The sequence below is a fragment of the Tachyglossus aculeatus genome, chromosome 5 (genome assembly GCF_015852505.1).
Source record: "Tachyglossus aculeatus isolate mTacAcu1 chromosome 5, mTacAcu1.pri, whole genome shotgun sequence".
In the NCBI taxonomy this organism is placed as follows: Eukaryota; Metazoa; Chordata; class Mammalia; order Monotremata; family Tachyglossidae; genus Tachyglossus; species Tachyglossus aculeatus.
Genome location: NC_052070.1, coordinates 53,413,347 through 53,439,087, shown reverse-complemented (window position 1 = coordinate 53,439,087; position 25,741 = coordinate 53,413,347). Strand labels below are relative to the sequence as shown.

Sequence of the window (25,741 nt, the reverse complement as noted above, 5' to 3'; positions counted from 1 at the left end):
TTTTCATAATATGATTTAAATATGACATGATGAGAAAATTAGGGAATGTTCTTCCCCAACACAAGTTTGTTCTGGGATAACACAATTCTCAAGTGGGCACACGTAAATTAGGGGTAGGAAGAAATTCATGTGTTGTGCTTGACATCCATCAAAGGGTGATTCTGCTATGCCTCAGTCCTACTTTTCTGTGCAGTACTCTGTGTTTGTGCTTTTGCAACATTACATTACTAAATATAGTAATGGAGAAATGAGTGACAAGAATATAAATAATTTCTGCTACTAATCGAAATAATGATAGTATAGGAATTTTTATTGAAGGATGTCATTCACGGTGATACCTTCAAAACATCTACCACCTAACCCATCAGTTCCCATTGATTCCATGATTACTAATACACAATTACCCCATAACACAAGGTTCTTCAAGAACAACTACTACCACATACTAGCAGAAATGACTGTATCTGAATTGTGCCTGGCCCAAATCAATTTGTATATACGAGGTTGTATTGCACTGCCTTTGTCAAACAATTTTGTACAGTATTTCTTACCCCTTTTCAGTTGCTTTCTTTTGCCTCCTATTGCAAAGTTAGTATCCAGGTTTCTGAATCTTCCACGAGGGGGTTAGAATTTACCGCTCTGGGTTACATTTGGGCTGATTCTGCTTTAAGATTGCAATCTACAAAGAATAGGTCTCCTCCCACATCCCCCGAAAAGGATTCTTGCCCTCCCTTTCCAAAAGAATAAAACTAAAAGTTTCATTGGAAACCCTTTTTTGGTCCCCTGGTATTTACTGATACCTCCCACGACAAAAGTAAAAGTTGGGTCTGGAAAAACAAATGAGAAATGAAACTCTGCTTTTTAGAAGTGCTCCTTAGGAAAGGCAATTAAATTGAATACCTGAAAGAGAGGCCTTGGCAAAAATAGGCCCATCAGCTCTGCAGGAAAAGGAAGCAACAATTGTTTCAAATGGTTTGTAAATAACCTCCTTTTAAACTATAAACAGCCTTGGGCAGAAGGCCCAGCTGTATCTGTGGGGTCTCCTTAGCTCATCTTCCTCCTCCAATCCTGGCCTAGCACCAACCCAAAGAACCTCAGATGTCTGGGAAACTCCCAGCCAATCCTTCCAGAGCCCCACCCAATCCTGGGTTGCCCCCAAAGAAGCAGACCATTATGGTTTGGTTTATAAACCATTTTCACCTGGATTAACTGTAGTGGGCAGCTCAGAATTTGTTGCCCAAAAAGTATTCAGTGCCGATGCAAAGTGTCAGTTTTTCTGAAGCTCTGCTCCTCCTGGGTCAGGGGTGAAGGGTCAGGGATGGGACTCCAAGAGGATGCCAGTGATTCATGTGTGTTGGAGTGAGAGAAAGGCAACGAAGGGAGACAGAAAATGTGAGAGACTGGATAGAGCGGAAGTGGAAAGACTGGGCCAGACCCCCAGACAAGCATGACAAACCCACTTTGGCAGGGGCGACAGGCACACACCCTCACAAAGCAGACACCCAGTCACCCAGAGAGACACATATTTGCACTCACACAAGTAGACACACACAGGCCTCCATCCAAAGGCACATAAACACAGGCGTCCATTCAAAGGCGCATAAACGTGCAATCACTTTCTACACATAAATATCCACAATAACCACCCAGCAAAGCAACAGCAGCAGGAGGAAATACATTAAAGTAGGTGAGAGCAGCTGGCTCTTGCCCCCATTGGCTCCCCAGATTCTTTTTGCAACTGACAGGTGTGGAGCCCCAAAACAACTTTTCTCTGGAGAGCTGATTGCGGGTGACCACTATTTTATCCCCCATCTCCCTGCTGCTGCTACTGTTTTCTGAACCTTTTCTGTTGTGGAGACTATGGCCAAAAGCAGGACTTTCGCCTGGTCCTTGGGAGTTCTAGCTGGTGGCAGGATCTAGGATGGAGATTTGTGACTGCTTCACCACAGGTGGGGACAGAGAATCTGATTCATCGTAAATAATTTTAGCCACCATCTCTACTTTAAAAGGCAAGAATTTCTATCTGATTGTGGAGACTTTAGCCAAAAGCAGGACTTTTCTCTGGTGTTCTGCTGTTCTAGCTGATGACAGGATCTAAGATGGAAATTTGTGACCATTTCTCCAAAAGTGGGGAAGGGGGAGCCTGGTGAACTGTTAATAATTTTAGTCATGATCACTGTTTTCAAAGGTGAGAATTTCTCAGTGACCACCTTTAGGGGAAAACTGCATCATCTTAAATTCATTTACATAAAACCCCCACAATACTTTGCCATCAAACCCAGCTAGGCAAACTCTGCTCCCCTCGTCATGAAAATGAAAGGGATGAAATCTCCAGTGTGTAATGAAGTTTTTCGCTCCAGAATTCCCAATAGTTCAGAGTGGTGATTCTGCAGCTGTTCGTAGTATAAAGTGGGTAGAATGTAGCAGTGGATGAAAACACTTCAATGGCTTTCTAACTTTTCTCTCCTTAAATGTCCTGTTAGGGAATGATTACGGACAGCAGTGATGTCTATTGCTCACAGAGCCCACATTAGTATGTTACAATGAGCATAAGTTGTTTAATGAACTCTATTTGCATGTAAGGAAATGTGTGTTACAAATGCAGACTGGGATTCTTAGCTGGAAGAGGGACTATTTTGAAAGTGAGCACTGAAAGTATTGGATTTTTTTTTAACTTTCTCACCCCCTGCACAAAATCTAATGTACAACAGTAGGAGCCCAACCCTAAGTCTTATCCACCAGCTGTTCTCCCCACCTACGGGGCAGCATTTAACACAGACTCCCATGTCCTGCACATGCTGGCTTTCTGGAGACACATACTGAAAAATGTGGATGACAACCAGCTTCAAACTTCACTGTGGGATTTGGGATTCAGAAAAACATCAAAAAAACTGTCATTTAAAGTGCTTATGGCTGATTGAAGGGGAAACTGAGTGGGATTTAACATTTAAGGGCCAACTGTTGAACATTGATTCTGTTGACCAAGATAGAAATTTCAAATTTGAATTTGTTTCCCATTTCTGTATCTTTTCATTCTCAATCACTATTCGTGCTGTTGCCACCATTCATAAATTGAGAAGAGTCAGTCAGGTTTCAGCCGATGCCATGTCTGTTACATACTCCACAGTCTGACCTGGGAAGAAGAGGGATACTGGTACAATAGCACCATTCTTCAGAGGAGTTATAAAGCACGTTACTGATGTTAGAGTATTAATCTTCACACTATTCCTGGGAGGTAGGTAGGGGGCCACCAGAATTTTCCCCTTTTTACAGATGAAGGTGGTGAGGCACAGAGAGGTGAAATCACTAGACAAAGGTCACACAGCAATTCAGCCAGGAACAGGAACGGGTCCTTAGGTGACCAATCCAGCCTCTATCCAACAAACCTTACCAAACCTCCCTCTTTAGGCATATGCCTGAGTTAAGTCTTTAGAGAACAGACAGGCAAAGATACATGTGACGGCATGATCAAAACCAAATGTATTAGTTTAACGTTAAGCGGTATTTTTCGTCCACCCACCCATCCATCTCCAAGCTGCAGGATCTCTTAAATGGGTTAAGGAAGATTTCTTGTGGCTAAATGTAGTTTCCCACGCTTCTGGTGTCTAGAAGAAGACTCAGTTGTTCTTGGATGTTGCTGTTGTGTTTCATCGCCTCCCTTCAATCAGATGAAAGGTCCCAAAGCACATTCGGATGATGTGTGTGGAAGGATCACTCATTCCAGTCACTCTCTCCTTAAAATTCTGGGGCAGCAGGCAAAGTAGCCACAGCCCAGGGACTTAGGCCAGGAAAGAAGAGCAGTGATCCAGGGATCCTGGAGGGGAAATGCATTGGACCAAGATGAAATTTTCCTGGGATACCTGGGTTCAAATTAATTCCTGTGAACAGAAAACCCACAGGACCAAGGCCGAGCCAGGTTTGGACCTTGGCTTTGCATTTCTTGGGGAGTCAGCACCCCCAGTTTTGGAAGGGCTGAAAGAGCTAATCACAGTGCAGAATCAAGGCTGACAGGGAGAGAGAAGCAGTGAAATGAATGGTTATTGACATTATTCCAGGACTTCTCTCTCCTTCGGACCACCGAGCTTCAGTCAGACTTGATTCTATTTGCTTTTTGATCTCCTGCAGTAGCCCAAAAGTTCACGCCCACAGGTGGTTGGGGAAAAATTCAAGTTCCTCTCAACCCATAGGTGTTCAATGGGGCTAAGATTCTGAAAGTCCTTCAGTCCAGTGACTGCTGCTCTAGATTGACAAAACTGGTCCCTGATTCCAAGTATATAAATGTCATTGTTCCATTTTAATCAGCCTCTACCAGCCAAATGTGGTCTCTTCGTGAATCTTTCCCCTTTCAGATTTTCCCTTGGTCCATTGCTTTCAGTGCAGTGGGTCTTGGAGTTATCTGATCCATTAAACATTTGAGATTTCCAGCCCACTGTAGTTTTCCAAACGGCACTGATCTGGGCGGCTCTGGGGGTCGTCATCATAGCAGTCTTCATTTCGGAGAGAGCCATAATCATCATGGAAGTCGAGGTCTTTCCCACTGAACCCCCTTCCTATTTTTCCCAGTGGAAGCTGAAAAAGGGCATAAATGCAGAAGGTCAGAAGAAGGTGATAGAAGACCCCCCAAAACAAGTTTTGCTTCTTTTTCAGTCTATTGAAGATCTTTCCCACTGAACTCCCTTCCAACCTTTCCCAACACAAGCTTAAAAAAAAGGCATTAATGAAAAAGGTCAGAAGAAGGTGGAGAAGCTCCATGGCCTAGTAGTTACAGCATGGGCCTGGGAGTCAGAGGACCTGATTTCTAACCCCGGCTCTGCCGCTTTTCTGCTGTATGACCTTGGGCAAGTCACTTTACTTCTCAGTTCCCTCATCTTTAAAATGGGAATTAAGACTGTGAGCCTTATGGGCTGTGTCCTACCTGATTAGATTGTATCTACCCCCCGGGACTTAGTACAGTGCCTGGGACCTAATAAGTGCTTAACAAATACCATAGAAAAAGGTGGTAGGGAACCCCAGAAAGAGTTTATGCTCCTGTTTTAATGACTAGTTTAGTGCCATCAGCTCCATGAGTTGGTGAACCCTGTTTATTTAAATAATAATAATAATAATTGTGGTATTTGTAAGTGCTTACTATGTACCAGGCACTGTAGTAAGCACTGCACTTAGAACAGTGCTTTGCACATAGTAAGCGCTTAATAAATGCCATCATTATTATTATTATACAAGGTACTCAGGTTGGACACAGTCCCTGTGCCACATAGGGCTCCAATCCTCAATTCCCATTTTACAGATGCGGTAACTGAGGTACAGAGGAAGTGAAATGACTTGCCCAAGGTCATACAGCAGACAAGCGGAAGAGCCGGGATTAGAACCTAGGTCCTTCTGACTCCCAGGTCCATATTCTATCCACTAGACCACATGGCTTCTCAAACCTGCATGCTAATGGACCAGGCCCTTCTCTCAAGGATGATTCGCTGAAATTACCACGAACAACAAAACTTCTTCCAATATCAGTCCTTACTTTTATTAATAGTAAAAATGAATGTATTAATGCTGAAAAGATAATAAATAAAAAAATAATAACATTTGTTAAGCACTTACTATGTGCAAAGCACTGTTCTAAGCACTGGGAAGGCTACAAGGTGATCAGGTTGTCCCGTGTGGGGCTCACAATCTTAATCCCCATTTTACAGATGAGGTAACTGAGACCCAGAGAAGTTAAGTGACTTACCCAAAGTCACACAGCTGGCAAGTGGCGGAGCCAGGATTTGAACCCATGATCTCTGACTCCCAAGCCCGTGCTCTTTCCACTGAGCCACAGTAATGAATGTGGATGGCTTTACTTTGTATTTTAACGTGAACCCAAATATCCTCCATTGCCTGTGTGCAGTGCATCTCTAGTGCTCTGTGAATATAATGAACCTAGTACCAGGAGATTGGCATTGATTCTTGATTATGTCCCTGACTCACTGTGGAACTCACTCTCTGAGCCTTTCCTAGTGCGGCTAGGTGGGAACTGGGGAGATACTGTGCTACACTTTTGTGCCCCGAGGTTAGGAAGTGCATGTTTCCCAAAGTACTATTCGTTTTGGCAGGGGAGATACCATAAGTGGTATTCCCAGGGTGAGGCTCATCCATTGCATTTTGAGTGTGCTGACCCTGAGATTTCCCCAAATGTTGGAAACTTGACTGAATGAGTTGTGGGAGTCAGAGACTGAGTTCCTCTAGACTGTAAGGTCATTGTGGGCAGGGAACGGGTCTGCTAATTCTGTTGTACTGTACTCTTCCAAGTTCTTAGGACAGTGCTCTGCACATTTTGTTCTGACGCCTTGACACCTGTCCACATGTTTTGTTTTGTTGTCTGTCTCCCCCTTCTATTCATTCATTCAGTCAATCGTATTTATTGCTTACTGTGTGCAGAGCACTGTACTATGCACTTGGGAAGTACAAGTTGGCAACATATAGAGACGGTCCCTACCCAACAACAGGCTCACAGTCTAGAAAGGGGAGACAAACAACAAAACAAAACAAGCAGACAGGTCAATACCATCAGAATAAATAGAATTATAGCTATATACACATCATTAAAAAAATTAATAGAATAGTAAATATGTACAAGTAAAATAAATAGAGAAATAAATCTGTGAGCCCATTGTTGGGTAAGGACTGTCTCTATATGTTGCCAACTTGTACTTCCCAAGCACTTAGTACAGTGTTCTGCACACAGTAAGCGCTCAACAAATACGATTGAATGAATGAATGAATAGCAAATACTCAATCAATACCACTGATTGATTTTGCGGCCCAGGATCATGCACTGTTCCCAACAGGAGACTCCGTCGTCATCTGCTTTATTATTTGGGAATGGAGGGAGTCTATGAATTGAAGTCTTTGTAATATTTTGTCATATTTTTGATTATGTATTGTGGCATAATTAACCCTAGTGATCTGCCAGGTGGCTGCAAATAAAAGTATGAGCCGCCCTGGACCTGATATCATTTCTACACCATATAATGCAAGTGGTGATGTGAAATCGGCTCAGTGGAAAGAGCACGAGCTTTGGAGTCAGAGGTCATGGGTTCAAATCCTGGCTCCGCCAAATGTCAGCTGTGTGACTTTGGGCAAGTCACTTAACTTCTCTGGGCCTCAGTTACCTCATCTGTAAAATGGGGATTAAGACTGTGAGCCCCTCGTGGGACAATCTGATCACCTTGTAACCTCCCCAGCACTTAGAACAGTGCTTTGCACATAGTAAGCACTAATAAATGCCATTGTTATTATTATTATTATTAAGTCATGGAGTCTATTGTTGCAAATGATGGATGACCTTGGTCTAGCCACAGAGACTTTGGGGTTGAGAATCTGTGGGGAGGATTTGATTGTAGAGCTAGTGCTTTTTGCAGTGCCACTCACATTCTCTTGCCCTGCCCACCATATTCCCACTGGGGGTGGTGAATGCAGTGGGGGAGTAGGTGGGCAAGGGTGTGACACTTTAAAAATTTATGTAAGAATTTCACAGATAAAATCCATTTATGACCAAAGTAACCATAGCGTAGTGCCGATGCTGGGCCACAGTACCAGAGACCAATAGGTGGTCTTCACTGACCTGATTAGCCAGCTATTTTCAGTGGTTCCACTGGGCTTGTCCACCTTGCAAGATGCCTTCATTTGGTTAGAAACCTTAACTACTGATGCCATAGCCCCAGCAGGTCCTCAAGGTCTGTACCCAACTTTTAACAGGTGCATAGAGTATCCCTTTTGAATGCACTTGGTTCATTACCTTGAGGCAGTAATTCAAAATAGGAGGATCAGAAAGGTTTTCAACAGAAGGGAGATGCAATATAGGCCGAGATAATTAAATCACCAATTCTGGCCAACTCTGAATTGGCCTGGACAGAGTTCTCCAGTCATTAGGATTCTTGACTCAAAATGCTCCCATTTTCCATTTCTACTCTTGGAATCCATTATGGTAATGGAGTAAGCCCAAAGCAGGGTTTGGGACCGTGATCCTGAGAAAGGAGTGTAGGAATTATTGTGCAAACATGTCAGTTTGACGCCCAAAAGGGGTTTGCAACAGCCGTCTGTCCAGGATGCCAGAATGCAAACAGCCTTACCCGACCAGCTTTGTACTTTAAGCTGCTGTTATTCTCCTCCTTGCCTTGCCGTGTGATGCTGGAAGCTCTCCCCAGAGGGGTTCCAAATCTCTCTGCCTCCCGGATGCCTGCAGGACTGAAAGCAAACAAAGGGAAGAAATGCTATCACCCACCTAACTCCGAGGAATCTAAAGCCTACCACAAACAACACACATATTTCCAAAACGTTGGTAGGTCCCCTTGAAATAAAATGGAGTGTCTAGATTTGCTAATGAATCAATCATATTTGTTGAGCGCTTACTGTATGCAGAGCCCTGTACTAAGCACTTGGGAGAATACAACAGAGTTGGCAGATGCATTCCCTGCCCACAATGAGCTCACAGTCTAGAGGGAAGACAGACATTAATATAGATAAATCAATTATGGATATGTACATAAGTGCTGCGGGGCTTGGTGTAGGGGGCAGTGAATAAAGTGCTCAAATCAGGGTGACACAGAAGGGAGTGGGAAAAGAGGAAATGAAGGCTAGGGGAAGCCTCTTGGTGGAGATGTGCCTTCAATAAGACTTTGAAAGGTGGGGAGAGTAATTGTCAGCTTTGACACAGGACAGACTAAGTCATAGGATGAATAGTTAAGACTGGAAGTGGGGTTATTTTATTATAACTCAATTAGAGACTAACCCTTGACTGGAAGTCAAGAAAGTTAACAGTTATGTCCATGCAATTTTGCAGGACTGGGGAGGAGATAAAATGTGGTATATTCACTCTCCTGTGACTCTGGATGTCTATTTCTGATGGGCTGTGGATTGTTGTGGGAGTAAGAACCTGGGTCCAAGAGCAAATCCAGTTGCATCTTCTACTGAAAAGGCATCACATTTGAACAAGCAGCTCTTCCCCAAGCATCTCAATAACTATTCCCTTTGAAGTGGGATGACTGTTTGGTTGGACTACCTCACTGAGCCCTTGGGCATTTTCAGCAACAGCTTCTCTGGCCAGTTCTAATTTTAGCCATACTCCTGAAAGCACGGCTCAGAAGCTTGTGCCAGGGGAATTTCTCCTGTTTGGTGGATTGAGTTTGTCTAACCCTGGGTGGGGGGGAGGGTGTGTGTGTGTGTGTGTGTGTGTGTGTGTGTGTGTGTGTGTGTGTGTGTGTGTGTGTGTGTGTGTGTGTGTGTGTGTGTGTGTGTGTGTGTGTGTGTGTGTGTGTGTGTGTGTGTGTGTGTGTGTGTGTACGTGCACACAAGTGCACCTGTGGGTGTGGGTGTGGGTGGCCTTTTCAGCCACTGCACCCCTGCCCCCTCCCCGCCCCCCACATGCACACACACACACTCAGAGTTGAATTTCTCCATTAGCAGTGTCTTCTTTGTGGGCAAGTCACTTAACTTCTCTGGGCCTCAGTTCCCTCATCTGGAAAATGGGGATTAAGACTGTGAGCCCTCCATGGGACAACCTCATCAACTTGTAACCTCCCCAGAACTTAGAACAATGCTTTGCACATAGTAAGTGCTTAATAAATGCTATCATTATTATTATTATTATTTGAATATGAAAGACAACTATATCTATATAGTTAATAATAATAATAATAATTGTGGTATTTGTTAAGCGCTTACTATGAGTCAGGTACTGTACTAAGCACTGGAGGGGAAAACAAGCAAATCGGGTTGGACACATTCCCTGTCCCACACTGAGACAGTCTTAATCCCCATTTTACAGATGAGGTAACTGAGGAACAGAGAAGTGAAGTGACTTGCCCAAGGTCATGCAGTAAACAAGTGGAGGAACCGGGATTAAATCCCATGACCTTCTGACTCCCGGGCCCATACTCTATGCACTATCTGCTTCTCTAGTTGTCCTTCGTATTCAAAGGAGGCACTGCTGATGGAGAAATTAAGCTCTGAGTGTGTTTGTGTGTGTGTATATATATATATATATATAGCTAGCTAGATTGATAGATACTGTTTGTGAGAGAGATTGCAGCCAAGGATCCAGGAGAAGAAGGAAGGACTTGGTTCCAGAGTGAGCAGTGGCGGCATGGCAAGGGATGTAGAAAAGTATTGCCATTCCAGCAGGCTTTCAGATGAGAAAGATGATATCAGAAACTTGATTTGCCACTAAGATGAATTATGGTGCTTCTCTGATCTGAGGGGATCAGCCCTCTCTTCAGGTGCTCCTAACATTTAGCACTGACCAACTTCCAAGAGCTAAGGATGGAATCGGGATTTGAACCTGAGACCTTATCCTAAGACTGCCCCCAACTCTTCTTTACCAAACAGTTGAGCCCTGCTGTCATTTCCACAATATTTTTATTATCAATCAATCAATTTTATTTATTGAGCTCTTACTGTGTGCAGAGCACTGTACTAAGCGCTTGGGAAGTACAAGTTGGCAACATATAGAGACGGTCCCTACCCAACAGTGGGCTCACAGTCTATCATTACTGTTATTGTTAAATAAGTATGTTCCATGCAGTGAACTAAGTGCCAGGGTAGATAGAAGATAATCAAATTGGACACAGACTGTGAGCCCCACATGGGTTGGGAGCTAGGTAAGAGGAAGCAGGATTTAATCCCCATTTTAAACCAAGGCACAGCAAAGTTAAGTGACTTTACATGCACATACACACTCAGAGTTGAATTTCTCCATCAGCAATGTCTTCTTTGAATATGAAAGATAATAATAATAATAACTGTGGTATTTGTTAAGCGTTTACTATGTGTCAGACACTGTACTAAGCACTGGAGGGAAATACAAGCAAATCAGGTTGGACACAGTCCCTGTCCCACATTGCGCTCACAGTCTTAATCCTCATTTTACAGATGAGGTAACTGAGGGACAGAGAAGTGAAGTGACTTGCCCAAGGTCACAGAGTAAACAAGTGGAGGAGCCAGGATTAAATCCCATAACCTTCTGACTCTCAGGCCCGTACTCTATCCACTGTCTGCTTCTCTAGTTGTCCTTCATATTCAAAGGAGACACTGCTGATGGAGAAATTAAGCTCTGAGTTTATGTGTATATATATGTATAGATAGATAGATAGATAGATAGATAGATAGATAGATAGATAGATAGATAGATACTGTTTGTGAGAGAGATTGTGGCCAAGGATCCAGGCAGAGAAGGGAAGGACTTGGTTCCAGCAAAGGTAAGTGACTTGCCCTAGGTCACAAAGCAGGCAAGGGGCAGAGCTGCAATTAGAACCCATTTCCTTTGAGCTCCCAGGCCTGAATGCTTACCATTATGCCATGTTTCTCTTTTAGAGTGTCAAACCCCTGGGCTTGGCTTGGTGGCTCAATCTTCTCAGTCTTCAGGCAAGAAATCACATCTCCATTTAGAGTAGTTCTTTATAGTGAACCTTGGAAACCAAGTCCCCTGTGGCTGACATAGCTAATTATCAGTCCGGTACCAAAAATTCTAAGCCAAAGGGCTCCTAAATTGGCTCTGTTCTCTTTTCTTCCTGGTAAACAAAAACACACTGTTTGCCATCAGCTCCATCTGTCTTGGGTGGAGAAACCAACCAAGGCATCTGCGCAGGCAGCCAGCCTGGCTGTGTCTTCACACTCTCTTTGTTTTGTTGCTACTATCAAAAAATTGAAATGGTAGAACATTTCATCCTCTCCACGCTTTTCGGGGCCTTTGCCATTGCATTGCAGGTACCCTTGACACATACGAATATCTGGGATGATCCACTGGACCAACACTCCCTCTTGAGATGCAATTGATCAATCAATTATTGGAACTTACTGTCTTCAGAACACTGCTCTAAGCACTTGAGAGAGTACAGTACAATAATTCTGGGTGACATGAGGTGCCTTTAAGGGACTTACAGTCTAGAGAGGGAGATAACCATTAAAATACATTACAGGTAGGAAAATGGCAAAGCATAAGGGGGCAGCATGCTCTAGTGAAAAGAGCACATGCAACTAGAACAGTAATAATAATAACTATGGTATTTGTTAAGTGCTTACTATGTGCCAAGCACTACCAAGCGCTGGGGTAGATACAAGGTAATCAGGCTGTCCCACGTAGGGCTCACAGTCTTCATCCCCATTTTACAGATGAGGTAACTAAGGCACAGGGAAGTTAAGTAGCTTGCCGAAGATCACACAGCGGGCAAGTGGCAGAACCAGGATTAGAACTCACATCCCCTGACTCCCATGCCTGTGCTCTTTCTACTGAGCCATGCTGCTTCTCTGAAGTCAGATTATCTAGGGTCTAATCCCAATTTTGCAACAATTTTGTAATTTTGCTTTGTCCACTAGGCCATGCAGCTTCAGCTTCAGACTCTGGGCCCTATGTGGGACAGGGTCTGTGTCCAACCCCGTTATCTTGTATGTACCCCAGCACTTAGTATAGTGACTGGCACACAGTAAAAGCTTAACACCTAGTGGATAGAACACACTCCTGGGAGTCAGAAGGTCATGGGTTCTAATCCCGGATCTGCCACTTCTCTGCTGTGTGACCTTGGGAAAGTCACTTCATTTTTCTGTGCCTCAGTTACTTCATCTGTAAAATGGGGATTAAGACTGTGAGCCCCATGTGGGGCAGGGACTGTGTCCAACCTGATTAGCTTGTATTTACCCCAGCATTTAGAACACATGGTAAGAGCTTAATAAATACCATTATTATTATTACCACAATGATTATTATTAGTCACTCGCTTTGTCCACCCTTAATTACGCACTTAGCATAGCACTCTGCACATTATAGGCACTCAATAAATACCACTGATTGATTGAACAGGCATCTTTGCCTCTACTAAGTGCAAGGTGCAGTTCTAAGACTGTGGAAGACACCAAGCAGGCAAAGATGTGTCCTTGGTCTCCAGGAACTCACAATCTAAAGGAGAAGACAAAGGCTTGGGGAAAATTTCCACAATTCCACAGTTCACCAGCTCTGAATAAACAACCAAATCAGTCGATGGCAAGAATAAAAACCTAAACATTCAGAGAGGAAGTCCGTATCAGCTCAGTGGAACTCCCTCTGGGCCCAGGGAGCTGCAAATAACTGTGGTATTTGTTAAGTGCTCACTATGTGCCAAGCACTGCATTAAGCACTGGGGTAGATAAGATATTCGGGTCCCACATGGGCTTCACAATCTCAGTGGGAGGGAGAAAAGGTATCAAATTCCCATTTTGCAGCTGAAGGAACTGAGGCATGGAGAAATTAAATGACTTGCCCCAGGTACCGCAGCAGACAAGTGGTAGAGTCAGGATTAAAACCCAGGTACTGACTCCCAGGCCCCCGCTCTTTCCACTAATAATAATAATCCTGGCATTTGTTAAGTGCTTACTGTGGGCCAGGCACTGTACTAAGCACTGGGGTGGATACAAGCAAAGCAGGTTGGACACAGCCTCTGTCCCACATGGGGGTAACAGTCTCAATCCCTATTTTACAGATGAGGAAACTAAGGCTCAGAGAAGTGAAGTGATTTGCCCAAGGTCACACAGCAGACAAGTGGAAGAGCTGGGATTAGAGCTCACAACCTTCTGACTCTGAGGCCTGGGCTCTATCCACTTTGCCATGCGGCTTTCCAATAAGCATGGTGTATCCACTAAGCCACACCACTTCTCTAATGATGGCAACTTTGTTTGGAACATTATAAAGCCATTTTCCAGTTTTCTAAATGGCCCAAAGATCAGCTTTAGCTGGTGCCAGGCTCCTGCAGTAAAAGATAAGTCTTTCGCTGCCCAGGTAGTACTGGGCAAGTGGGATAATAATAATAATAAGAATATTAATTGTGGTATTTGTTAAGTGCTTACTTTGTGCCAGGCACTGTACTAAGCACTGGGGTGGATACAAGCAAATTGGGTGGACACAGTCCCTGTCCCATTTGGGGCTCCCAGTCTCAATCCCCATTTTACAGATGAGGTAACTGAGGCGCAGAGAAATGAAATGACTTGCCCAAGGTCACACAGCAGAAAAGTGGCAGAGCCGGGATTAGAACCCATGACCTTCTGACTCCCAGGCACGTGCTCTGTCCATTACACCATGTTGCTTAAGCTCCTAGAGATCAGGAATCATATTTACCAACTGTATTGTATTGTACTCTCCTAAGAGCTAAATACAGAGGTTTGCACTCAGGAAATGCTCAATAAATGCCATTGATGAACTAATTGATTAGGATATAGGATTCCAGTCTCTTGGCTCCTGAAGGTCCAGGCACATTCCTTGTCCAAGATGGTTTCTACAGTGTAATTCCCCCAAACAGAACATCTATGCCGCCTAGGCTGCAGAATCTCTTGCTCTGTCCCTTCTCCCCTCCTTAACTTCCATCTTCAACCACTCACTCTCCACTGGTTCCTTCCCCTCTGCCTTCAAACATGCCCACGTCTCTCCCATCCTAAAAAAAACCCTCTCTTGACCCCACCTCACCTCCTAGTTATCACCCTATCTCCCTCCTACCATTCCTTTCCAAGCTCCTTGAATGAGTCGTCTACATGCACTGCCTCAAATTCCTCAATGCCAACTGTCTCCTCGACCCCCTCCAATCTGGCTTCCATCCCCTACATTCCATGGAAACTACCCTCTCAAAGGTCACCAGTGACCTCCTGCTTGCCAAATCCAACAGCTCATACTCTATCCTAATCCTCCTCGACCTCTCAGCTGCCTTTGACACTGTGGACCACCCCCTTCTCCTCAACACACTATCCAACCTTAGCTTCACAGACTCCGTCCTCTCCTGGTTCTCCTCTTATCTCTCTGGTCATTCATTCTCAGTCTCTTTTGCAGGCTCCTCCTCCCCCTCCCATCCCCTTACTGTAGGGGTTCCTCAAGGTTCAGTTCTTGGTCCCCTTCTGTTCTCAATCTACACTCCCTCCCTTGGTGATCTCATTCACTCCCACGGCTTCAACTATCATCTCTACGCTGATGACACCCAAATCTACATCTCTGCCCCTGCTCTCTCTCCCTCCCTCCAGGCTCACATCTCCTCCTGCCTTCAGGACATCTCCATCTGGATGTCTGCCCACCACCTAAAACTCAGAATGTCCAAGACTGAACTCCTTGTCTTCCCTCCCAAACCCTGCCCTCTGCCTGACTTTCCCATCACTGTTGACGGCACTACCATCCTTCCCATCTCACAAGCCTGCAACGTTGGTGTCATCCTCAACTCTGCTCTCTTGTTCACCCCTCACATCCAAGCCATCACCAAAACCTGCCGGTCTCACCTCCGCAACATTGCCGAGATCCGCCCTTTCCTCTCCATCCAAACCGCTACCCTGCTCATTCAAGCTCTCATCCTATCCCGTCTGGATTGCTGTATCAGCCTCCTCTCCGATCTCCCATCCTCCTGTCTCTCCCCACTTCAATCCATACTTCACGCTGCTGCCCGGGTTGTCTTTGTCCAGAAATGCTCTGGGCATGTTACTCTGCTCCTCAAAAATCTCCAGTGGCTACCAATCAACCTACACATCAGGCAAAAACTCCTTACCCTGGGCTTCAAGGCTCTCCATCACCTCTCCCCCTCCTACCTCACCTCCCTTCTCTCCTTCTACAGCCCAGCCCACACCCTCCGCTCCTCTGCCGCTAATCTCCTCACCATGTCTCATTCTCACCTGTCCCGCCATCGATCCCCGGCCCATGTCATCCCCCTGGCCTGGAATGCCCTCCCTCCGCACATCCGCCAAGCTAGCTCTCTTCCGCCCTTCAAGGCCCTATTGAGAGCTCACCTCCTCCAGGAGGCCTTCCCAGATTGAGCCCCCTCCTTCCTCTCCCCATCTTCTCCCTCCCCATCCCCACTGCCTTACCTCCTTCCCCTCCCCACAGCACCTGTATATATGTATATATGTTTGTATGTATTTATTACTCTATTTACTTTATTTGTACATGTTTATTCTATTCATTTTATTTTGTTAATATGTTTTGTTTTGTTCTCTGTTTCCCCCTTCTAGACTGTGAGCCCACTGTTAGGTAGGGACCGTCTCTATATGTTGCCAACTTGTACTTCCCAAGCACTTAGTACAGTGCTCTGCACACAGTAAGCGCTCAATAAATACGATTGAATGAATTAATGAATGACTTGAGTTCGGGGAGTCCAAGGTAAAAATCAGTGGTATTTATTGAGTGTTTACTGTGTGCAGAGCACCAAAGTAAGAGCTTAGGAGAGTACAATATAACAGAGTTGGTAGACCGTTCCCTGCCCACAACAAAGTTACTGTCTAGAGGACTGTAAATGTGGAATGAGGCTCTTGAACAGCACTTCTGGTCATCAAAGCTTCCTATTATCCAATCCGTAGACCTTACCCACTTGTTCTCTACCCGTCACTCACCTTGCCCTCTCTGTAATACCCGCTAACCTTCCTCACTGCTCCGGGTTTCTGCTCTTTCCACTTCTTCTCCAGATGAAAGTACAGTGGCAGAGTTGGCCATGCTGGCTGAGGGCACAGTCCGCAGTGAACCCAGTGTCCTCAAAAGCTGTTCCGTGAAAAGAGCTACCCATTTCTGAGGGCCTCTGGGTAACTTGGCTTGTTTGAAGTCCAGCTCAGCTCTGGAGGCAGACGTGAGGCACTGCTCTGTACTGTCCAGGAGCTGGCTAATTAGATGAACCTGACCTTCCAGCATCTTTCCAGCTGCCTAAAGATCCATCTGTTCCATAGCTATGGTTTTGTTGCAACTTTACGAACTGAGAGTTCAAACGTGGATTTCTTTGTGATGGTGAGGGCCAATTAATTGTCTCACAAACTGGTTTTTAGCAGCTAATTAATTAAGACCAGTAATAGGGCACTGGCTATTCCGGGTGAGGGAGTTCAGATTTTTTTTTCACACTCTATGGCAGGTGAGTCAATTAAGACACTGTGGTTTCCCATTAAACCAGGAAAATTGCTCAGATATAACAGGGCAGTAGGGATTTTAAAGGTATAAATGTCTGGAAGCCAACATTACATGGTCATTATCACTGCCCTGGTATATATGCGGTTTTAAGCCATCCAAAATAACAGCAGCCCTGATCATAAAAAAGATCCCTTATGGATGTAAGGGTCAGGTGAAAGGGTTGTTATGGAAACCAGATCTTCAAGATTGTGTATTCTGAAAATCTCAAACTTGATTCTCCACTACAGACTTGGTTGACCTTCTCAAGGAATGCTGGAAAATACTCTCAGGGACAGATTCTCCTAGTTGGATCATGGGGAAACTCCTCACCCTGGGCTTCAAGGCTCTCCATCACCTCGCCCCCTCCTACCTCACCTCTCTTCTCTCCTTCTACAGTCCAGCCCGCACCCTCCGCTCCTCCACTGCTAATCTTCTCACCATACCTCGCTCTCGCCTGTCCCGCCATCAACCCCCGGCCCACGTCATCCCCCGGGCCTGGAATGCCCTCCCTCTGCCCATCCGCCAAGCTAGCTCTCTTCCTCCCTTCAAGGCCCTACTGAGAGCTCACCTCCTCCAGGAGGCCTTCCCAGACTGAGCCCCTTCCTTCCTCTCCCCCTCGTCCCCCTCTCCATCCCCCCCATCTTACCTCCTTCCCTTCCCCACAGCACCTGTATATATGTATATATGTTTGTACATATTTATTACTCTATTTATTTATTTATTTGTACATACATATCTATTCTATTTATTTTATTTTGTTAGTATGTTTGGTTTTGTTCTCTGTCTCCCCCTTTTAGACTGTGAGCCCACTGCTGGGTAGGGACTGTCTCTATATGTTGCCAATTTGTACTTCCCAAGCGCTTAGTACAGTGCTCTGCACATAGTAAGCGCTCAATAAATACGATTGATGATGATGAACTGTTTTGTCCTATGCTATGGAGTTTGAAATTCTGCATTTCTGGATGAAAAAATGGGAAGTGAGGGGAAGGGCGAGGAGAAAAATTCAGGTTCCTCGGGTACTGAACCAATCAATCAACACTGTTGGGGTTGACTAGAGTTTGGCGATTTCTCTATAGAATAGCATGATGCTGAAGGAAGCACCATGGCCTCGTAGATAGAGTAAGGACTTAGGAGTCAGAAGGACCTGGGTTTTAATCCCAGCTCTGCCACTTGTCTGCTATGTGAACTTGAGCAAGTCACTTAACTTCTCTGAGCCTCAGTTACCTCATCCATAAAATGGGGATTGAGATGGGGAGCCCTTTGTGGGACAGGGATGGTGTCCCCATATATATAGTGCCTGACACATAGTAAGTGTTTAACAAATACAACAATTATTATTATTATTACTGACCTCTTGATTCCCCTGCTGCAAGGCAAGCTCTTTATAAATGGAGATGGAACTATGAACATATGCCTTGCAGGGAGTATTTGTTGCTGTGTCAAGCTCTGATGAGGGAGCTTTGGTTCTTCTCTTAGGGTCCCAGGCAAAAGCAGAAGTGTTGATTAAGCAAAGAGATCCCCTGGAAAATGAAATCTGGGTGGGTGATATAACGGACTGTAAGATCAGAATGGATGGGGTCAGGTATCATATGTAAAGGAGATATCTGGTGTTCCGGAAACATGAAAGTGGGGTTGAACAGGAGTTTAATGAAGCTTTGCTGCATTAGGAACAGGTGGCAGGCGCTTGCCTACACCCGGGAGACAAAGAGAGTGAAAGGAAGTTGACACTGCTGATAAAGCATCAAGGAAAATTTATTTAGAAGCAAGATTGGATACTGAAGATCTATTCCATCTCAGATAACAAGGTGGTTTCCATAGAGACCAGCACCTCATTCCTAATATTATGAACCAGCAATGTTTCCTACCTCTCCCAGCATATAGGTGGTTTTAGTTCACATTACTCCCACCTGTGTTCAAATATACATTCGGACCTTTATAATTATTTTATTTATTGAACACTTGCTATATGCTATGAATGGACACAGTTCCTGAACTGCATGGGCTCACAAACTATTTTATCCCCCTTTTACAGGTGAGAAAATTGAGGCCTGGGCAAATTGAGACATTCCCCAAGTCCCCCAGAAGTCCAGTGGCAGAGTTGAGATTAGAACCCCGGTTTCCTGACTCCCATTCCCATGCTATTCTCTCAAATTATAATAATTGTGGCATTTCTTAAGTGCTTATTTTGTGCCAGGCACAGTTCTAAGTGCTGGGCTTGATACAAGGTAATCAAGTTGGTCACAGTCCCTGTCTCTCCATTTTAATCTTAATCCCCATTTTACAGACCAGGTAACTGAGGCATAGAAAAGTAAAATGACTTGCCTAGGATCACACAGCAGACAAGTGGCAGAGCTGGGATTGAAACCTTTGTCACTGATGGAAATGATGGCTTTATTGGTGACCCACATGAGGGAAGTGATCATTTCTTTAGAATTTGTTTGAAAGATACTTCAGAGAGGAAAATCTTCTGTGTTCTTTAGTCTGCAAGCTCCTCATGGGTCAGGGACATGTCTACCAACTCAATTGTAAAGGACCCTCCCAAATCCCTTAGTACAGTGTTGTGTTCACAGAAAGCATTCAATAAATACCACTGATGGATTGATTGTTCTTTTCCCAGTAGCACTTATATCAATGCAATATAACATATCAATAACTAATATTTATTATAATGACCTTTACCCTGGGGATGTAGCCCTAGATAGTTTGTTAGTCACAGTTCATGAAAAAAGTCTGACAATATTGGGGGAATCTCTTGTTTTGTTGTTGTAGTTGTTTTTTATGGGATTTGTTAAGTGCTTACAATGCTTACAGTGTCTGGCACTGTACTAAGCGCTGGGGTAGATACAACATAATCAGGTTGGACAGAGTCCCTGTCTCACATAAGACTCATGGTCTTAATCCCCATTTTTCAGATGAGGTAAAGCTGAGGCATAGGAAGTTAAGTGACTTGCCCAAGGTCACACAGCAGACAACTGGCAGAGGTGGGATTAGAACCCAGGTCCTACTGACTCCCAGGTCCATCCATGCTCTAGCCACTAGGCCATCTTGGTGAGGGAAGAGTTGTTGAGACGGGACTTCTTGGCAAACTCAGTAATGGAACCATTTGTTTATTTTCGGCTTCCGTCTGGGTAAGTGTCAAGGTCTAGATGGCCTCAACCACATAGCACTTGGGTTGTTGGTTTCAGGGAGCCTTGTTTTACCACAGAAGAGCAGGAGTGAACAGCTTCGTGGGCCACAACAAAGAGGAAACAGGACAGATTCCAAGGATTTGTGTTCGCCAACATTCCTCCAGCCCTCTTCGCTCCTCCCACTTGCCTCTCCGCAATTGTATGAGAAGCCCAGATTCTGTTGGTAGTTTATTTGGCAGTTGAATATGTACAAGGGTAGAATATATTTTCAATTCATTAGTTACTCACAATGGTCTGTTTCCCCAACAGATGACTAAAATCTGTCCCACAGTGCTCTGCAGAGAGCTAGCAGCTGGGTGGCCACACACATCTTGCAGATGGTTTGGATACAGCTAAAGAAGAAAACGAGGCAACATTCAACCTTCCTGAAGAAAGCCAGCAAAGGCTGTTCAAGATGGAAAGTTGACTCTGCTATTTCTTTCCCATCTCTCTAACTAGGGATTTGGAGACCCTTGTACTTCTGGTGAGCCAGACAAGTTACTTAATCACTTAATTTAACTTAATCACTTAACTTCTCTTTGCCTCAGTTTCCTCAATTGTAAAATGGGGATTAAATACCTATTTTCCCTCCTACTTAGGACTGTAAGCCCCGCAGGGACTGTGTCTGACCTAATTAACTTGTACCTAGCCTGCAATGTTTAGAATGGTATCTGGTGCATAGTAAGCACTTAAATACCATTAAAAAGTAAAAGTCACCCTGCCTCAGGCTCCTCCTCTGTGCTAAGGTTGAAGGCTTTCAGCAGCCTGATAGGATGTTCAGATAAGGGCTAATTCTTGAAGTTGAAAGGTGAAAAGTGACAGAGTGTGGTCTTTCTCCAATCAAATTCCTTAACACTCTGTGAATGTTTTGCTGCTGAAATCATCACTCATCATATACACAGTATCACAGTATAATCAGAGCCTAGTAGTATGCTGAAGTGTCACTGGCTTCGGATGAATAGAAGGTGGGAATGAAGGATCCTGAAGAAATGTAAAGGATGGTGCCGAAGGCATTCAATGAATCCCTGACAATTGGATTGAAAAGCCTGATTTCTACCCATTCAATCATGAAAATTAATAAAGTGTTTTTTATGGTATTTGCTAAGCGCTTACTATGAGCCAGGTTCTGTACTAAGTGCTGGGGTATTCATTAATCATATTTATTAGATACAAGTTAATCGGGTTGGACACAGTCCATGTCCCACATGGGGCTCACAGTCTCAATCCCCATTTTACAGATGGATGAGATAACTGAGATACATAGAAGTTAAGTGATTTGCCCAAGGCCACACATAGCAGACAAGTGGGTAAAAGTAGGAGACTTGAATGCTTTTCCAACCCATGGTCCAGTGCCATTTCCAGCTGGGAGCCCATTGTTAGGTAGGGACTGTCTCTATATGTTGCCGATTTGTACTTCCCAAGTGCTTAGTACAATGCTCTGCACACAGTAAGCGCTCAGTAAATACGATTGAATGAATGAATGGAGGACAAAGCAGGGGTCCATTGGACAAAGAAAGAGAGCAGAGAGAGGGAAGAGGGAAGTGGGGCTGCAGGAAATGAGCATCAGGCAAGGCAGAAAGGTTTCTGCTGCGCCTCAATCTCATCTATCTTGCCACCAGCCCCTCGCCTACGCCCTGCCTCTGGCTTGGAACTCCATTTCTCCTCAAATCCGACAATTATTCTCCTCCCATCTCCTTCAAAGCCTTATTGAGTGCACATCTCCTCCAGGAGTGCTCGTGGATGGGAGAAATGGCGACGAGGATGGGATCAGCGACAGAAAGCTGGGAGGCTGTTGGAATTCCTTGCGGATCAGGGATGGAAAACCTCGAGCCCACCCCGCACCCTCCGCTCCTCTGCCACTAATCTCCTCACCGTACCTCATTCTCGCCTGTCCCGCCATCGACCCCCGGCCCACGTCATCCCCCGGGCCTGGAATGCCCTCCCTCTGCCCATCCGCCAAGCTAGCTCTCTTCCTCCCTTCAAGGCCCTACTGAGAGCTCACATACTCCTGGAGGCCTTCCCAGACTGAGCCCCTTCCTTCCTCTCCCCCTCGTCCCCCTCTCCATCCCCCCCATCTTACCTCCTTCCCTTTCCCACTGCACCTGTATATATGTATATATGTTTGTACATATTTGTTACTCTATTTATTTTACTTGTACATATCTATTCTATTTATTTTATTTTGTTAGTATGTTTGGTTTTGTTCTCTGTCTCCCCCTTTTAGACTGTGAGCCCACTGTTGGGTAGGGACTGTCTCTATATGTTGCCAACTTGTACTTCCCAAGCACTTAGTACAGTGCTCCACACACAGTAAGTGCTCAATAAATATGATTGATGATGATGAGGAGGCATTCCCAGACTAAGCCCCCTTTCCTCTTCTCCCACTCCATTCTGCATCAGCCTGACTTGCTCCTTTTTTTCATCCCCCCCCTCCCAGCCCCACAGCACTTACATACATATCTGTAATTTGTTTATTTATATTAATGTCTGTCTTCCCGTTTCTAGACTGTAAGCTCATTGTGGGCAGGGAGTGTGTCTGTTTATTGTTGTATTGTACTATCCCAAGCATTTAGTGCAGTGTTCTGCACACATTAAGCTCTCAATAAATACGACTGAATGAAAGAATGAATGAATGGGAAACACATCTCCCTGGGTCAGACCCATCTAGGCTCTCTCTGCTCCTAAAACCAGGTACACATTAACCTGCAGAGACCTCGCCAGAGACATTGGCTCTCTCATGTCTGTAGAGAGAGGGAGAGACGTGGCCATTCCACTTGCTGATGCATCTCTAAGACTCAGTACAACTGAGTGATGGGGGGTGGGAATGCTTTTCAACTCCTCTCTGAGGAAGGATGAAAAACAAATGGATTTACATTACAGCAGGAAGGATTGAGGCTACATTAAAGGAAGGCTGAAAGGAAATTAATTAAGAAGGAAGGATGGAGGGAGGAGGTCCTTCTTTGAGCACCCCAGACAAACATCCACCTGTTTGAAATATGCCCTTAGGTAGGGAGGTGGATTAGCTGACCTCTTAATTTGATTCTATGACAATAACATTATTATTACTTTAGGTCCTCCTAAATCCCCCTTTAATTCTGTGATCATTGCTGATCCTTTTGGCATTGTCAGATTGCACTTAATGCCTGAATGAAGAGCTCTCTTTAACAGTTCTCACAGACAGATGATTAACTAGCTTATATGTCCTAATGTCGCTTCTTTCAGCACTTCTCTTCCTGCGTCCTTCAACCTCTGTTTCTCCGTCACCTCTGGGAAGGACAGCTGGACAGCTGCATTCTGGGGACAGGTCAGTCAGTCGATCAATAGATGGTACTTATTGAGCACTTACTTTGTGCAGAGCATTATAGTGAGCTCTTGGGAGTGTGCAATACATTTGGTAGAGACGATCCCTACCCTCAAGGAGCTTACAGTCTAAATGGGAAGATAGACATTAAAATAAACTACAGGTTTAACAGCAACCCTTCTCAGGGTCATACCTGGAGAGTTTCCAGTCTTCTACCAATCTTGACTATGGGAAGGAGAGTCAAGTAGAGCCATACCCATTCCATTCCTAGCTTGGGCTGTGGTTAGCAAGTGGAAGGGAATCTGCTACAAATCAAAACTCACCTGTGCTGGGCAGCAGAGGCGTGGGAGAGAGTCCAGGGCAGAGGCTCAAGTTTACTGAATGGAAGGAGGCAATGGTAAACCAGTTCTGTATTTTTACCAAGAAAACTCTATGTATACACTACCAGAAGGATTGCAGATGGAGGTGGGGTGTTCTGGGAGAGTTGTGTCCATGGCATTGCTAAGGGTTGGAGATGACTCGACGGCATAAGACAAGTGAAGCAATGGAGTATAAGGATGTTGATATAAGAGAATTGGGGGCAGTCTCTAAGGGCTTGGGAGTGGGGCAGCATATATCTGTAAATTATATATTATAAATTATTTATTTATAGTAATGTCTGTCTCTCCCTCTAGACTGTAAGCTAGTTGTGGGCAGGAAAAATATCTACTAACTCCATTGAACTGTACTCTCCCAAGGGCTTAGTCCAGTGGTCTGTGCACAGTAAGCACTCATTAAGGGAATGTGTCTATTTATTGTTATATTGTATCCAGTGGTTTGTGCACAGTAAGCACTCATTAAGGGAATGTGTCTATTGTTATATTGTACTCTCTCAAGCGCTCAGTACAGTGCTCTGCTCACAGTAAGTGCTCAATAAATGTGATTGAATGAATGAAAATATACCATTGATGATGATGATGATAATAATAATTATAGTACTCGTTATGCGCTTACTGTGTGCCAAGCACCATTCTAAGTGCTGGGGTGGGTAGGTACAAGTTAATCTGGTTGGACACAGTCCCTGTCCCACGTGGGGCTCACACTCTTAATCCCCATTTTACAGATTAGGTAACAGGCCCAGAGGAGTTAAGTGATGTGGTGGAGTCAGGATTAGAACCCAGGACCTTCTGCCCCCCAGGCCCATGCTCCATCCACTGAGTCACTCTGCTCCCTAATGATTATGATGAGAATGATGGGAAAGACAGGAGGGAGAAAAGACAGGGTGGGAGGAGTGAGAATTTAGGCTCAGGGGTCTCGTAACGAGTTAGCGGGTCAGGTGGAGTTGCTGAGCCGGTCCTTCAGAATGCCAGGGTGGCGGTGGCAGCAACGGCAGCAGCCAACGGGCTGGGTACTCACTTGGCTGGGTGGATGATGGTACTCATTTCCTCTGCCAGGTGCCTTCTGAGGATGTGCTTGCCACTGGGGATCCCCAAGGCCGTCGCCATGGCCTCAGCATTGAACGTGGGCTCCAGTACCAGCACCGCCCCATGGACACCGCTGTTTGTAAGATTATCTGCGTACTCCTATAATAATAATAACAATAACGGCATTTGTTAAGCGCTTACTATGTGCAAAGCACTGTTCTAAGTGCTGGGGAGGTTACAAGGTGATCAGGTTGTCCCACGTGGGACTCACAGTCTTAATCCCCATTTTACAGTTGAGGTAACTGAGGCACAGAAAAGTGAAGTGACTCACCCAAAGTCACACAGCTAAGTGGCGGAGCCAGAATTTGAACCCATGACCTCTGACTCCAAAGCCCGTGCTCTTTCCACCGAGCCACGCTGCTTCCCATGAGACAACACCACAAGGACCCTTTTACTGTGTGCTTTTTTAAGCATATTTGGTAAGCACTTATTGTTGTCAGACACTGTTCTAAGTGCTGAGGTAATAATAATGATGGTATTTGGTAGGCGCTTACTATGTGCCAGGCACTGTTTTAAATGCTGGGGTAGTTACAAGATAATCAGGCTGGACACAGTTCCTGCCCACATAGTCTTAACCCCCATTTTACAGATGTGGAAACTGAGGCACAGAGAAGTTAAGTGACTTGCCCAGCGTCACACAGCAGACATATGGTAGAGCTGGGAATAAAACCCAGGACGCTCTGATGCCCAGGCCTGTGCTATATATCCCACATGGGGCTCACAGTGTTAACCCCTGATTTACAGATGAGGTAACTGAGGCACAGAGAAGTGAAGTGATTTGCCCAAGGTCACACCGCAGAAATAGCCCTTTTATAAATGCACCATTTTATAAAATACTGCAGAGCCACAACTTCCCAGGCTCTTTTGTGTGGTTTTCAGACTTGTTTCGGGCCTACATCTCCACCCTGCC

The 25,741-nt window shown here is 44.9% G+C and overlaps 1 protein-coding gene and 1 pseudogene across 1 annotated transcript in view; one reads left to right on the top strand and one right to left on the bottom strand.

Annotated features, from left to right (window-relative positions):
• Window positions 1-1,068: 1,068 nt before the first annotated feature.
• The window catches only part of KAZN (kazrin, periplakin interacting protein), a 1,120,978-nt gene continuing 1,096,305 nt past the window's right edge, over window positions 1,069-25,741 (bottom strand). The window contains exons 15-17 of the mRNA XM_038746129.1: window positions 24,764-24,930; window positions 8,112-8,226; window positions 1,069-4,569 (exon numbers count right to left, since the gene is read on the bottom strand). Of these exons, the coding sequence (XP_038602057.1) occupies window positions 4,405-4,569; window positions 8,112-8,226; window positions 24,764-24,930 (447 nt within the window). The 3' untranslated portion in view covers window positions 1,069-4,404. The remainder of the gene's footprint in view (window positions 4,570-8,111; window positions 8,227-24,763; window positions 24,931-25,741) is intronic.
• LOC119929029 lies at window positions 6,079-6,231 on the top strand (annotated as a pseudogene).